The sequence below is a fragment of the Phyllobates terribilis genome, unplaced genomic scaffold (assembly GCF_046119375.1).
Source record: "Phyllobates terribilis strain yellow unplaced genomic scaffold, ASM4611937v1 Scaffold_4__5_contigs__length_816908805, whole genome shotgun sequence".
Classification (NCBI taxonomy): domain Eukaryota; kingdom Metazoa; phylum Chordata; class Amphibia; order Anura; family Dendrobatidae; genus Phyllobates; species Phyllobates terribilis.
The window spans coordinates 59280278-59294242 of record NW_027362764.1 but is presented as its reverse complement, the minus strand read 5'-3'; the positions used below and the strand labels follow the sequence as shown (position 1 = coordinate 59294242).

Below are 13965 nucleotides of genomic sequence, written 5' to 3'. Positions count from 1 at the left end.
ATTTTCTCTGTTGATGCTTAAGAGTCCAGTGGGAGGTAGTTACTGATTAGGACCGCCTACTGGACTCTTAAGCATATAAAAAGATTAAAATGGATAAATGACAAGTTATACTCAATATTTTCCCACAAACCTATATATCAATTCGCTCAGCTCCTCTTGCTCTATAACATGCTGCCGACGGGATCGGACGTCGTATGCGAGGCGACGGGATCGGACGTCGTATGCGAGGCGACGGGATCGGACGTCGTATGCGAGGCGACGGGATCGGACGTCGTATGCGAGGCGACGGGATCGGACGTCGTATGCGAGGCGACGGGATCGGACGTCGTGTACAGTGGGAAAGGTTTCTTTCAGTTACGAACAAATCTGCAGTATACATCTAATAGTCCAAAGAAAATCTCACCCCGGCTGGCTGCTGGCAGGCCAAAAGTTAATGAGAATAGTGGCTACTACATGGATAAGCGGCGCCACTCATCTCTACATCTACACACTCTGGCTTTACATTTTGGAAATTAGTCATGTAGCTACATAGCTAAAGTCCCATGTTCAAGGACAGTACATGAACCCGTGCTGTCCAATATCTCATCACACAGCGCCCTGTTATGTATCTTTTACAATAACCTGATAATTGTGAGCCATGAAGTTCATTAAATCAGCCTCTTCTATGCAAACTGAGAAACAGTAAAAAGCTACTATAAAAGGGTTGTTCCTAAAATCAGAAGTTATCCCCCTCCATTCACTGCCGAAGGGACGGCTGGAAATAGCGGAGTACATTGCTCGGCTTTATCCAGCAATTCTGATGACAACTGGAGTGGTGGTCAAGCATGCTTGATCGCTCATGATCTCTCATGATTGCTCTTGGCTCCACCAGTCGGACCCCCAACATATCTCCTCTACTATAGTAGTGAATATTTTGTGAATAACTCTTTAAAGGATGAATCCCATCTTCATAGGTATTTTTGGACTGTGCCTGTAAATACAAACAATTTTGCAATTTACTGTTTCTTAATATCTTCAGCTGTTCTTAAGATATTAACACTTTTTTATTTTCCTTTGTTTACAGCTCTTTGCCTTAGAAACCGACCTCCGTTGCTACACCACAGAATTTGTGGTGCTTTTACAAGCTCTTTTTTTTTTTGTTTTGTTTTTGTTTTTTTTTAAAACAGCTTGGAGAGACTCTTTTGAAGCTGGCCAGGATCTCTTTAGCGCTCGTTTATCTCCTAATCCCGGCCAGCTTCAGAGCAGCGCTTACAAGCTAGACAGCAGCAGTGGTCGGTCTCCTTGCCAATGAGCTGTAAGCAAAAGAAAAGTGTTAATATCTCGAGAACAAAAGAAAATGTAAACAAGAAGTAAATAGCAAAAGCGCTTGTTTTTTCAAGCTCTATCTGCCAATATTCATCAATGAAGATGGAGATAACCCCCTTTAAATATTATGGGCCCCCAAACCTACTGCCTCTGAACGGAAACCAGAGAGTTCTCATTCACTTGACAACAAGCTATCTTGAAAATGATTTTTTTTTAAATTTGTTTTTATCATCTTGCATTCTTCGACATGCTTTAAAAATGGTGCACGTGATTGATGAATCTTGCTTAAAATTTAAAATGATTTTTATTTTTAACTTTTTTTTTTGTATACACCTTTTTAGCTCCAAAGGTCTTATAATTTGCTAAAATGTTATCAAATTTCCTCCCAGAATTTTTTTTGATATACATAGAATCACTCCCAGGTGGGTCAACTGGTGTACATTTACACAGAAATTTTTAAAGTCTTAAAAATAACTAGAAACCTGCCCCCCACAACATAACATAACAAGAGAAAAAACACACATAAAACTTATAAAATACACTTAAAAAAAAAAAAAATAGTGCAAATTGCAAGAAGAATTAACAAGTGAAGAACAGGCAAAAAAAAAACAGCAAAAACTAAACAACTGACAAAAAGGTGCAAATTGATGATTCGGGACCAAAGTTTTTAGATCAACAGAGATTAAGCTTTATTTATATATAAAAAAAAATCCTGAGGAGCTACAGGTTGTTTACCGCAGTATTAGAGATTCTACCGGAGATCTGAGCCGGATCTAATATGACAATTTCGGTCTAGTGAGCGCATCTCCCACAGTGACATCTCGCAGATCATCACTTCTATCTTCTCTACCTGCACCAATCTCTCACTATTAGAGATTTTCCAAGTGAAACACTGGAGATGCTGGGGACGGGGGGCACTCCTGTGCTGATCTGCTGTCACTGTGCAGCGGTGCATTCTCCCAGATCCCATAGCTGCGGACACAATTAAACCTTCAGCTCCAGAAAACTTTTTTTGACACCAGAAACATCTAAAACTGTGACACTCTAGTCACTACTCACGAACAAGCCGTGAGTCTGAGGTAGTGATGAGGTCCGGGGTCAGATACCAAGAGGACTCGTCATAAATAAAGGGATAAGGCAAAGGCTTAGTTAGGTCACCGTCCGAGGTCAGAATTCCAAGAAGGTAGTGGATCAAGACAAAAGGGCAATGCAAGCGAATGGTCGAAGGCAAGGTCCAAGATCAGGCTACAAAGATCAAATACAGGAACACAGAATAGAGCAAGCACACACTATTTGAGCAAAGCTGCCCAACATTGCCTTTGACTATCAGTTTGCCTCACCCTTTTGTCTTGATCTGCTACCTTCCCTGTATTTGATCTTTGTTGCCCGACCTTGGACCATTCGTGTGCCTTGGCCTTTTGTCTTTATCCACTAACTTCCCTGAATTCTGACCTTGGACTGTGACCTGACTACGCCTTTGCCCTATCCCTTTATTTATGATGAACCCTTTTGGTACCTGACTTCGGACCTCTTGACTACCCAGCCTCACGGCTTGTCCGTGAGTAGTGACTAGCGTCGCATTACAACTGGTTCTAATTGGAGGAAGAGAGGCAGGTAATCACTCGAATAGCAGATACATGTATGTATGCGAAAAGTTGGTCAGGTGGGCTTTTGCCTGCAGAATCAGACTACAGCATGTTTGTTTTGTAGTCTGTTACCATAGAGACGCTCGGAATTCTAGGCTCACTTTCTGCCTAATGATACATTTTTTAGTTTAAGGATTCTTTATTTTCTTTGACGTCATGTTCCTTATGGCTGACGTTTTATAGTTTGACCACCCTTTCCCTGAACACGTGCCAGACGATCATTTTGATAATTTACTTTTTTTTATCTTTTGCTCCTTTCAGTAAACTTTGAAGCTTTGATCATTGCAATGGCGGTGGTGGCGGGAGTCCTCTTACTGAGTATAATAGTTTGCTGCTGTTACTGTTGCTACTGTCGAAAGAGTTCAAGTTCACGGCTGTAAGTATTTTTTTTTTTCTTTTTTTCAAATGTTATATTCATATGTTATACTGTGTCTCGAAATGGTAGTAACCCTTTTAAGTTTTAATGCAGCCCATGGGATTGGTTCATTTTCACAGTGTGGCCCTCACACCTTAAAAAGCAATGACTACCCCAATATAATTTTACAAAAGTAATCGTCCCTTTAAATTAGAGGTGAGGAGCTGGTGCCTCCTGTCCTCAGTTACCAATGGTGCGTCTCCAATGGAGGAGAGGAGCCTTGTGACACCGCCCATGAGGAACAAGGATAAATGTACGACCTTGAGAACTATTTCAAGATGTTGGTGCAATAAATATTGGGACCGGTTCCAACTTTTATGCACATTTATTGTTATTTTCAAGACGTTTCTTTGCTGTCAATTGTCCATACAGACGTAGCCCTGCGCACAGCAGAGGGTTTGTTTCAGTTCAATGTCATCTATAAAAGCCTCTTGTAAAGTGAACCCAAAAGTGGCACAAATCTAGTTTGCTACATTGTATCGGGGCAGGTAAATGACTAAACCTGATTTTAGTATTTAAATGTATCACCAGGTTTTTGCCATGTAATCTGAGAGCAACATGATGTAGGGGCGGAGACCCTGATTCCAGCGATGTGTCGCTTGCTGTCATACTGATACAATTCCAGTTTTCTCTGCTGCAGATCTAGCAGTTCTCTGAATGCTGAGCCCTGTATAACCCCGCCCACACCACTGATTGGCAGCTTTCTGCCTATGCACAGTGTACACCGAAATCTACCAATCATTGGAGGGGGGGTGTGGTTGGACTAAGAGGCACAAGACACCTAGTCTTGTAGTTATGTCCTGCTGATAAAACACTGATTTTATTGTAGCAGCAACACACAGCCCAGTAAGTGACACATCGCTGGAATCAGGGTCTCAGCCCCTACATCATGCTGCTCTCAGATTATATAGAAAAAATCTGCTGACAGATTTCCTTTACGGTCTTAGTGGATTGCTTGGATACACATGTATCAAGTCCTCATCTGTGAGAAAGTTTCAGTTCACTGACTGCAAAAAGCTGCACTAGTAGAGGAATGATCACCAGCAGAATTTAGAATGCAGCTCTGGATTCTGTACATTCATCACTTAGGTATGAGGTGCGGACCGACCTCTCTCCTCTGACTTCTATAAATTCATGTATTAATCTATAAAAACAGCTGCTTAAAGGGGAACTGACATTTTTTATTCGGCCACATGAGATTTTGTTTGGTCTCTTCTAGCAGACTGGAAGCTGAAGAAGAAAATCTCATCCGAGAACGTGAGAAGCGGAAACAAGAGTCTCTTCAGAGGTGCAGTGTTTACGGTCATTTCAATTCTCTGAGTGTATTAACAGATGGGAGCAGTTAGATGAATTAACCTCGTCAGCTGTTGTCTCCTAGTCCTTATGTAATATTAACTGCTGGAATGCTGCCCCTGTGTACAAGAATATAACTACTATAATACTGCCCCCTATGTGCAAGAATATAACTACTATAATACTGCTCCCATATAGAAGAATATAACTACTATAATACTGCCCCCTATGTACAAGAATATAACTACTATAATACTGCCCCTATGTACAAGAATATAACTACTATAATACTGCTCCTATATACAAGAATATAACTACTATAATACTGCCCCCTATGTACAAGAATATAACTACTATAATACTGCTCCTATGTACAAGAATATAACTACTACAATACTGCTCCTATATACAAGAATATAACTACTATAATACTGCTCCTATATACAAGAATATAACTACTATAATACTGCTCCTATGTACAAGAATATAACGACTATAATACTGCCCCCTATGTACAAGAATATAACGACTATAATACTGCCCCCTATGTACAAGAATATAACTACTATAACACTGCTCCCATGAATAAGAATATAACGACTATAATACTGCCCCTATGTACAAGAATATAACTACTATAATACTGCCCCTATATGCAAGAATATAACTACTATAATACTGCCCCTATATACAAGAATATAACTACTATAATACTGCCCCCTATGTACAAGAATATAACTACTATAATACTGCCCCCATATAGAAGAATATAACTACTATAATACTGCCCCCTATGTACAAGAATATAACTACTATAATACTGCCCCCTATGTACAAGAATATAACTACTATAATACTGCCCCCTATGTACAAGAATATAACTACTATAATACTGCTCCTATGTACAAGAATATAACTACTATAATACTGCTCCTATGTACAAGAATATAACTACTATAATACTACCCCCTATGTACAACAATATATCTACTATAATACTGCCCCCTATGTACAAGAATATAACTACTATAATACTGCCCCCATATAGAAGAATATAACTACTATAATACTGCCCCTATATACAAGAATATAACTACTATAATACTGCCCCTATGTACAAGAATATAACTACTATAATACTGCTCCTATGTACAAGAATATAACTACTATAATACTGCCCCTATGTACAATAATATATCTACTATAATACTACCCCCTATGTACAAGAATATAACTACTATAATACTACCCCCTATGTACAAGAATATAACTACTATAATACTGCCCCCATATAGAAGAATATAACTACTATAATACTGCCCCTATATACAAGAATATAACTACTATAATACTGCCCCTATGTACAAGAATATAACTACTATAATACTGCCCCTATGTACAATAATATATCTACTATAATACTACCCCCTATGTACAAGAATATAACTACTATAATACTGCCCCCATATAGAAGAATATAACTACTATAATACTGCCCCCATATAGAAGAATATAACTACTATAATACTGCCCCTATGTACAAGAATATAACTACTATAATACTGCCCCTATGTACAATAATATATCTACTATAATACTACCCCCTATGTACAAGAATATAACTACTATAATACTGCCCCCATATAGAAGAATATAACTACTATAATACTGCCCCTATATACAAGAATATAACTACTATAATACTGCCCCCTATGTACAAGAATATAACTACTATAATACTGCCCCTATATACAAGAATATATCTACTATAATAGTGCTCCCTATGTACAAGAATATATCTACTATAATACTGCCCCCTATGTACAAGAATATAACTACTATAATACTGCCCCCATATAGAAGAATATAACTACTATAATACTGCCCCTATATACAAGAATATAACTACTATAATACTGCCCCCTATGTACAAGAATATAACTACTATAATACTGCCCCTATATACAAGAATATATCTACTATAATAGTGCTCCCTATGTACAAGAATATATCTACTATAATACTGCCCCCTATGTACAAGAATATAACTACTATAATACTGCCCCCTATGTACAAGAATATAACTACTATAATACTGTCCCTATGTATAAGAATATAACTACTATAATACTGCCTCTATGTACAAGAATATAACTACTATAATACTGCCCCCATATAGAAGAATATAACTACTATAATACTGATCTTTGTTCAGGAATGTAAACACTATAATAAATAATAGCGTATTTTGACCTTAACAGTTAAAAGTAATTTACATAAGAAAAGAGAGATAAATACGGTGTTCTTGCCCCTGGACCATAATATGCCATGTTGTGCCCATTAATGGATAGAGAACATGTCATAACAGTAAATAATGTGCGTTGCCTACGTATCGCTCGCTTGCCCTATCTCCTGATTACCGCTGTACACAGTCACTTAGAGGAACAGATGGCCGCTGCCGCGTCGCTCTCATTCGCTCTGTTTATTCTCGGCCCAAGTGTTAATGGAAGGAAACCATTTTCATGCCTAATGGACTAATGTTTCAGAGTGGATTTCTCCCCCTCCGGCATTGATCTGACGTGTGCGGGACCCGACGAGGGTCCAGATACTGCATTAAATGCAAAGAGCAGCATCATCAGTTAGATGCAATCTGAACAGCGCTTTATCTTCTAAATGTCCGTTAAAAACGAGTAATTCAGGAGTCTGCGGACGGCAGGATCATTGTAGGCTATTGTCTCAGGCACCTAAACTTCTGAGATAAATATATATGGAAGATAAAAGCATTTCTTTAATATAATATTTTATTACTACGTAGCACTCAAGTATATTTTATTCCTGGCATGTCAGTCCTGAAAGTAATATATAATGTCAGCTCCTGCTTCATGTACCTGTTGGCCGGCAGAGACCCTGCTGCAGCTACTGGGGTAAAAAATGTGGGTGGGACCATATTGCTGCTGCTATTACTGGGGGAAAGGTGGGTGGAGACTGTGCTGCTGCTACAACTACTAGAAGGGGTGTGAATACTGCTGCTACTAATTGGGAAAAAATGCGTTGGGACTGTGCTACTCCTACTAGGAGAAATGTGCATTGAGACTGTACTACTGCTATTACTGGGGGAAAGGTCTGTGCTGCTGCTGCAACTACTAGGAGGAAGCTGAGTGAATGCTGCTGCTGCAACTACTAGGAGGAAGCGGAGTGAATGCTGCTGCTGCAACTACTGAGAGGAAGCGGAGTGAATGCTGCTGCTATTACCGAGAGAAAGCTGAGTGAATGCTGCTGCTGCAACTACTGGGAGGAAGCGGAGTGAATGCTGCTGCTGCAACTACTGGGAGGAAGCGGAGTGAATGCTGCTGCTGCAACTACTGGGAGGAAGCGGAGTGAATGCTGCTGCTGCAACTACTGAGAGGAAGCTGAGTGAATGCTGCTGCTGCAACTACTGGGAGGAAGCGGAGTGAATGCTGCTGCAACTACCGAGAGGAAGCGGAGTGAATGCTGCTGCTGCAACTACCAAGAGAAAGCGGAGTGAATTCTGCTGCTACTACTGGGGGAAAGGTGGGTAGGGACTGTGCTTCACTACTACTGGGAGGAGGTGGAGTAACTGCTCCTTCTACTGGGGGAAAGGTGGTGGGTGGGACCATGGTGCTGTTTCTACAATAGGGAGAAAGGTGGGTACGGACTGTGCTTCTACAACTATCTGAGGCATGAATGCTGCTTTTACTGGAGGAAAGGTTGTGGCTGGGACCATGGTTCTGCTGCAACTACTAGGGGACAGGTGGGTGGGGTCTGTGCTGCTCTCGCAACTACTGGGAGGAGGTGGAGTGAATGCTGCAACTACTAGGGGAGAAGGGCATTATGATTGTGCTGCTGCTACTACTGGGGGAAAGAAAAGGTGGGTGGAGACTGTGCTGCTGCTACAACTACTAGAAGGGGTGTGAATACTGCTGCTACTAATTGGGAAAAAATGCTTTGGGACTGTGCTACTCCTACTAGGAGAAATGTGCATTGAGACTGTACTACTGCTATTACTGGGGGAAAGGTCTGTGTTGCTGCTGCAACTACTGGGAGGAAGCGGAGTGAATGCTGCTGCTGCAACTACTGGGAGGAAGCGGAGTGAATGCTGCTGCTGCAACTACTGAGAGGAAGCGGAGTGAATGCTGCTGCTACTACCGGGGGAAAGGTGGTGGGAGGGTCCATAGTGCTGCTGCTACTACTGGGGGAAATGTGGGTAGGGACTGTGCTTCACTACTACTGGGAGGAGGTGGAGTAACTGCTCCTTCTACTGGGGGAAAGGTGGTGGGTGGGACCATGGTGCGGTTTCTACAATAGGGGGAAAGGTGGGTACGGACTGTGCTTCTACAACTATCTGAGGCGTGAATGCTGCTTCTACTGGAGGAAAGGTTGTGGCTGGGACCATGGTTCTGCCTCAACTACTAGGGGAAAGGTGGGTGGGGTCTGTGCTGCTCCCACAACTACTGGGAGGAGGTGGAGTGAATGCTGCAACTACTAGGGGAGAAGGGCATTATGATTGTGCTGCTGCTACTACTGGGGGAAAAGAAAGGTGGGTGGAGACTGTGCTTCTACAAATACTGGGAGGAGTTGGCGTGAATGCTACTTAAAGAAAAGTGGTGGGTAGGACCATGGTGCTGCTGCTACTACTGGGGGAAAAGTGGGTGGGGACTGTGCTACTGCTACATCTACTGGGAAGAGGTTGAGTGAATGCTGCTACTACATTAGGTGAAAGATGGTGGGTGGGCCCATGGTGCTGCTGCTACTGCTGGGGGAGAGGTAGGTGGTACATTAGTCCAATGCAATTGGGGTTCTTAATTCTCTTGGACCCTGCTGTGACTACTATGGGGAAAGCTGCTTCTTTTTCTAGTGGAAAGATGAAACGTGACCACAATTCTGCTAAACAATACCAGCTCCCAAGTAGCCCGAGCCTTATCGATGATCTGCCTCCAACTTTGTGTGCAGCATAACCCTGCTTACCTGCTGTGCAGGGGTGCTGCCACAGAGCTCCATTTAGGAGAGTCTCCTGCAGGGGAGTAGTCAGTGGAGCAGCTGATTTGTTGTCTCGGCTCCTTCATTTTCTTGATCGTCCCAGCGTGGAGATGGGAAAACTCCTTTAAAGACTCCATCATTGCTGTAGGAAGGGAAGTTTAGAACTTTTTGCTGCGGAATTCTCCTTTAACACTTGCTTAGAGGACTAAAAAGCCCCAGTGTAGTAATTTCTGTCCTTTACTAAATCAAAGAGTAATGTTCAGGTCCCCCATTCTCCTCTCCGCCAGCCGCTCCCGGTGGCCCGTTGTGTAGCCTCGCACAGTTGTTCTGCATAGATATATCAAAAATTCATTAAAAAGCCTTTGTCAGGGGAACGTTATGGATTTGCATCTGACATAATACGTCCTGAAAATACACAGCCGCAGTTCACTAATTCATTAGACCTGCCTTGTTCTCCGCTCCCCTTATTTACTACCAAAATCGCAGATCGTGCTCGGTAACACCGGCGGTGAAAAATGTCTGAACGTCGGAAAGTGACAATATTGTAAATCCCCGTCCTGAGTTATGACGGCCCCGGAGGTCGTTCTTTAACCACTATGGTCCTGTGCCCTTTTTTTTGCTAACAAATGCATTAATATTTCATAAAAAGGTCTAAGAAGCAAAGCGGCCATGTAGTGGATGATGGCATAATTCGGCGAGGGGTCCATAAATCAAAGATACGATGGGCGCAGAGGAGTAATTGGGTTTTTTATCTATTGCCTAAGCATCAAAAGAGGTTTTTCTAAATTCAGCAAAAAAATTGGGAAATGTGTTAAAATAATAATAAAATATAACCTGTTACATCCGCTCCGGTGCCGCCGCCGCGTACAGAGGGGATGTCAATGCTGCTGCCAAGTAAACGGCGTCTGGCGGAGAGCACTGAAATGGGGGGATTTTACATTTAAGTAAAGGATTATAAAGTCAATGCCAAACTGTGGCGCACACCACCTATTGTGTGTGTGTATATATATATTTTTTTTTAACTGTTTCCATCTGTATAGGAAAGAGCAAAAAAAACTATTTTTCCCCTCACCCATGACGGCACACCAGGAGAGAGGGATCCGCCCCACCAAGGACAGGAAACCGTCTGAAGTAAAAGGGCGGTACCTCTCCCTCGCTTCAGTTGGTTTCCTGTCCTTGATGGGGAACCTGTCTGAAAGAAAGAAGACTTACCTGGGGCTGTTCCGGTGTGGAAGAGCGGGCACTGGCCTGTGCACCGGGTTCCAGTCTCCAGAAGCGCCGTCCGCAGCTCCCCTGGGGTCCTGCGTCCGAGCGAGCGCACGCGGTGAGGCAGGCGCCGCCCTCCCCCTGCCGCTTCTGCCGGCCGCGCAGTAACTTCCGGGTATGACCCTCCTGAAGTCACGGCGCGGGGCACGCTGGGAGATGCGTGCCAGATGACATCAGGAGGCGGCGCCCGATCCAAGATGGCGGCGCCCTGTGAAGCGTTCCAGGCCGTTTTTTTTTCGATGGAGCTCCGGCCTGGCAAGTGGGGGGGAGGGCCCATGAACCGGAGGAGGTGCTCGATGGCCCTATTTTAGGAGGGGGGGTTATCCTGAAAGCGTGGTACGCTTCTGAAGCATGGCTGACCAGGATAGCCAAGAGCAGCAGCTAACCGCCCCCTCAGCAAGGGAAGAAGCAGAGGGATGCCTCTCACACCGACAGCCGCTCGAGCTATCGCAGTGGCAGCCGCAGGAGCAAGGTGTCAAGCGCCTCTGGTCCATCCGGAAAGTGATCATCGGTTCCGCTACAGCCTCCGAATCCGGTACCTGTTTGTGACTTCCGGGGGTGAGTGATCTTCGTGAATGTCACCTTTTAGTAATGGGAAGTCTCTTGCGTGCTTCCTTTTATAGGAGCCTAAGAAGAGTAGCGCCAAGCAAAAGCACAGAATGTGTGGCCTGTGCCAAACTTCCCTTCCCATAGATTGGCAAAAGCCGCTTTGCCCGAACTGCGTTGCTAAAACTATAGCGGAAAATACCCTGGATTTCGCATCTAATTTAAAGTCTATAGTCCACGCAGAGGTTCAGGAGTCCCTGAAGGGGTTGCTTAGAGGGAAGAAAAGATCCCATAGAGATGTCTCCTCCAACTCTGATTCCTCCCAGTCCGAGGATCTGTGGCTGAGTGATTCATCATCCTCTTCCTCATCGGATAACGGTAGACCCTGTTTCCCCATTGAGAGTACGGACAGACTTGTTAGAGCAGTTTGATCAACCATGGGTCTGGGGGAGGAGAAAGCATCCAGATCCCGAGAAGACGTTATGTTTGCGGGCCTTGGAGAAAAAAAAAGACGCTCCTTTCCGGTAAACACTAAAATTCAGGGCCTCATTGACTGAGAGTGGAAGAGACAAGAAAGATCAGGGACCTTACCCTCCTTCTCTAAAAGAAGGTACCCCTTCGAAGAGAAGGACTCTGAGCCTTGGGATAAGATCCACAAAGTTGACGGGACTGTAGCCAGGTCGTCCAAAAAATCTTCCCTGCCCTTGGAGGACTCGGGCGTCCTAAAAGATGCCCTTGATAAAAAGGCTGACTCCTTTCTGCGTCATACTTGGGAAGCTGCAGCAGGAGGCCTGAAGCCAGCGGTAGCGGGCACCTGTGTGGCAAGATCCCTAATGGTGTGGCTCCAACAGTTGGAGGACCAGCTTAAGGATAAAAAGGTCTCTAGGGATAGAATCCTTTCAAATCTACCCCTAATGCAGGCAGCGTCGGCCTTCCTGGCGGACTCTTCAGCAGACTCTGTCAGGCTTTCGGCTAGAGCAGCAGGTCTATCTAATGCTGCCAGACGGGCCTTGTGGCTCAAAGGTTGCCCAGGCGACCTACAGTCAAAGCATAAATTGTGTTCCCTCCCGTGTGATGGTACGCTCTTGTTTGGCCAAAAGTTGGAAGACCTTTTAGCAAAGGCGGGCGATAAAAACAAAGGGTTCCCAGGATTTTCAAGGGACTCAAAAAGGTTTGGTTTTCGGAGGAGGAAATTTAATCGGGGTCGCCCTCCAGGAGAAGATGGGAGACCAAGTCCAAAAAGGAGTCGGGCTATATGTTTGGGGGACCGTCCTCAAATACAAAGAGATCCTCCCAATGACGCCATGCCGGAGGTTGGGGGGAGGCTTTCCCACTTTTCCAGCTTGGAAAGCAATTACAGCAAACCCCTGGATTTTGAACATTGTAAGTGGTGGCCTGAAGATACGGTTCAGCCAGATCCCTTGTCGGACCTTTGTGGTTACCCCCAAAAGGAAGGTCCAAGAAGAAGAGAGAACACTGGAAGCAGAAATATTAGGGCTAGTAAGGAAACGAGTCCTTCTCGAAGTGCCGATACCACAAAGAGGGAAGGGATTCTATTCCCCTCTGTTCATGTTAAAGAAACCCAACGGGTCCCTAAGGACCATCATCAACCTCAGGAGTCTGAACCAGTTAATAGAAAATCAAACCTTCAAGATGGAGTCAGTGAGCTCGGCAGTGAAGCTCTTACACCACAATTGCTTTATGGCAGTAATAGACTTGAAGGATGCATATTATCACGTCCCAATTCATCCAGACTACCAGAAGTATCTGAAGTATCCCTGTTCATTCAGGAAGAGCCGAGGCATTTTCAGTTTGCTGCCCTACCCTTCGGCCTCTCCGTAGCCCCGAGAATATTTACAAAACTAATAGCTGAAGTAACAGCCTTTCTACGAATCAATAACTTAGTGATCGTGCCCTATTTAGACGATTTCTTAATAGTAGGGAAATCAGAAGTCCACTGCTCCATCAACTTCTAGAAGTCACGACAGTGTTGCATCAGCTAGGGTGGTTGGTAAATTCCCAAAAGTCAAAACTAACCCCCTCAAGGACTCAGACCTTCCGAGGTCTAATCCTAGACTCTCATCTCCAAGCCTGCTTCCTCCCAGAAGACAAGGTCCGCAAATTGCTCGTTTTAGTCTTGAAAGCCATGCGGTCTCCAGTGATGTCCCTAAGAGAGGCAATGTCCCTCCTGGGCTCTATGACGGCCTGTCTCCCAGCAGTCAAATGGGCTCAGGGGCATATGAGACTTCTTCAGTGAGAGGTCCTGTCAGCGCAGAGGTCCTTCAACGGGCATTTAGAAAGCAAGTTCTCTCTCTCCCCAGAAGCTGTAGATTCCCTCTTGTGGTGGACAGACAGGGGAAATCTGACCTCAGGCATACAGTGGTCCAGACCAGTCGATCGGGTGATTACGACCGATGCGAGCAGTTCCGGATGGGGGGGTCATCTAGCAGAGCTCTCAATACAGGGTCACTGGACATACCACGAGATGGGGGCATC

The 13965-nt window shown here is 44.1% G+C and overlaps 1 protein-coding gene across 2 annotated transcripts in view; it reads left to right on the top strand.

Moving 5' to 3' along the window:
* PTTG1IP2 (PTTG1IP family member 2) overlaps nucleotides 1-13965 on the top strand; it is a 58963-nt gene that overhangs the window by 26127 nt on the left and 18871 nt on the right. The window contains exons 4-5 of one of the 2 annotated variants that reach the window (XM_073677407.1): nucleotides 3213-3327; nucleotides 4589-4654. In XM_073677407.1, the coding sequence (XP_073533508.1) occupies nucleotides 3213-3327; nucleotides 4589-4654 (181 nt within the window). Of the gene's footprint in view, nucleotides 1-3212; nucleotides 3328-4585; nucleotides 4655-13965 lie in introns of both variants that reach the window. The other variant, XM_073677406.1, reaches the window with a different exon arrangement.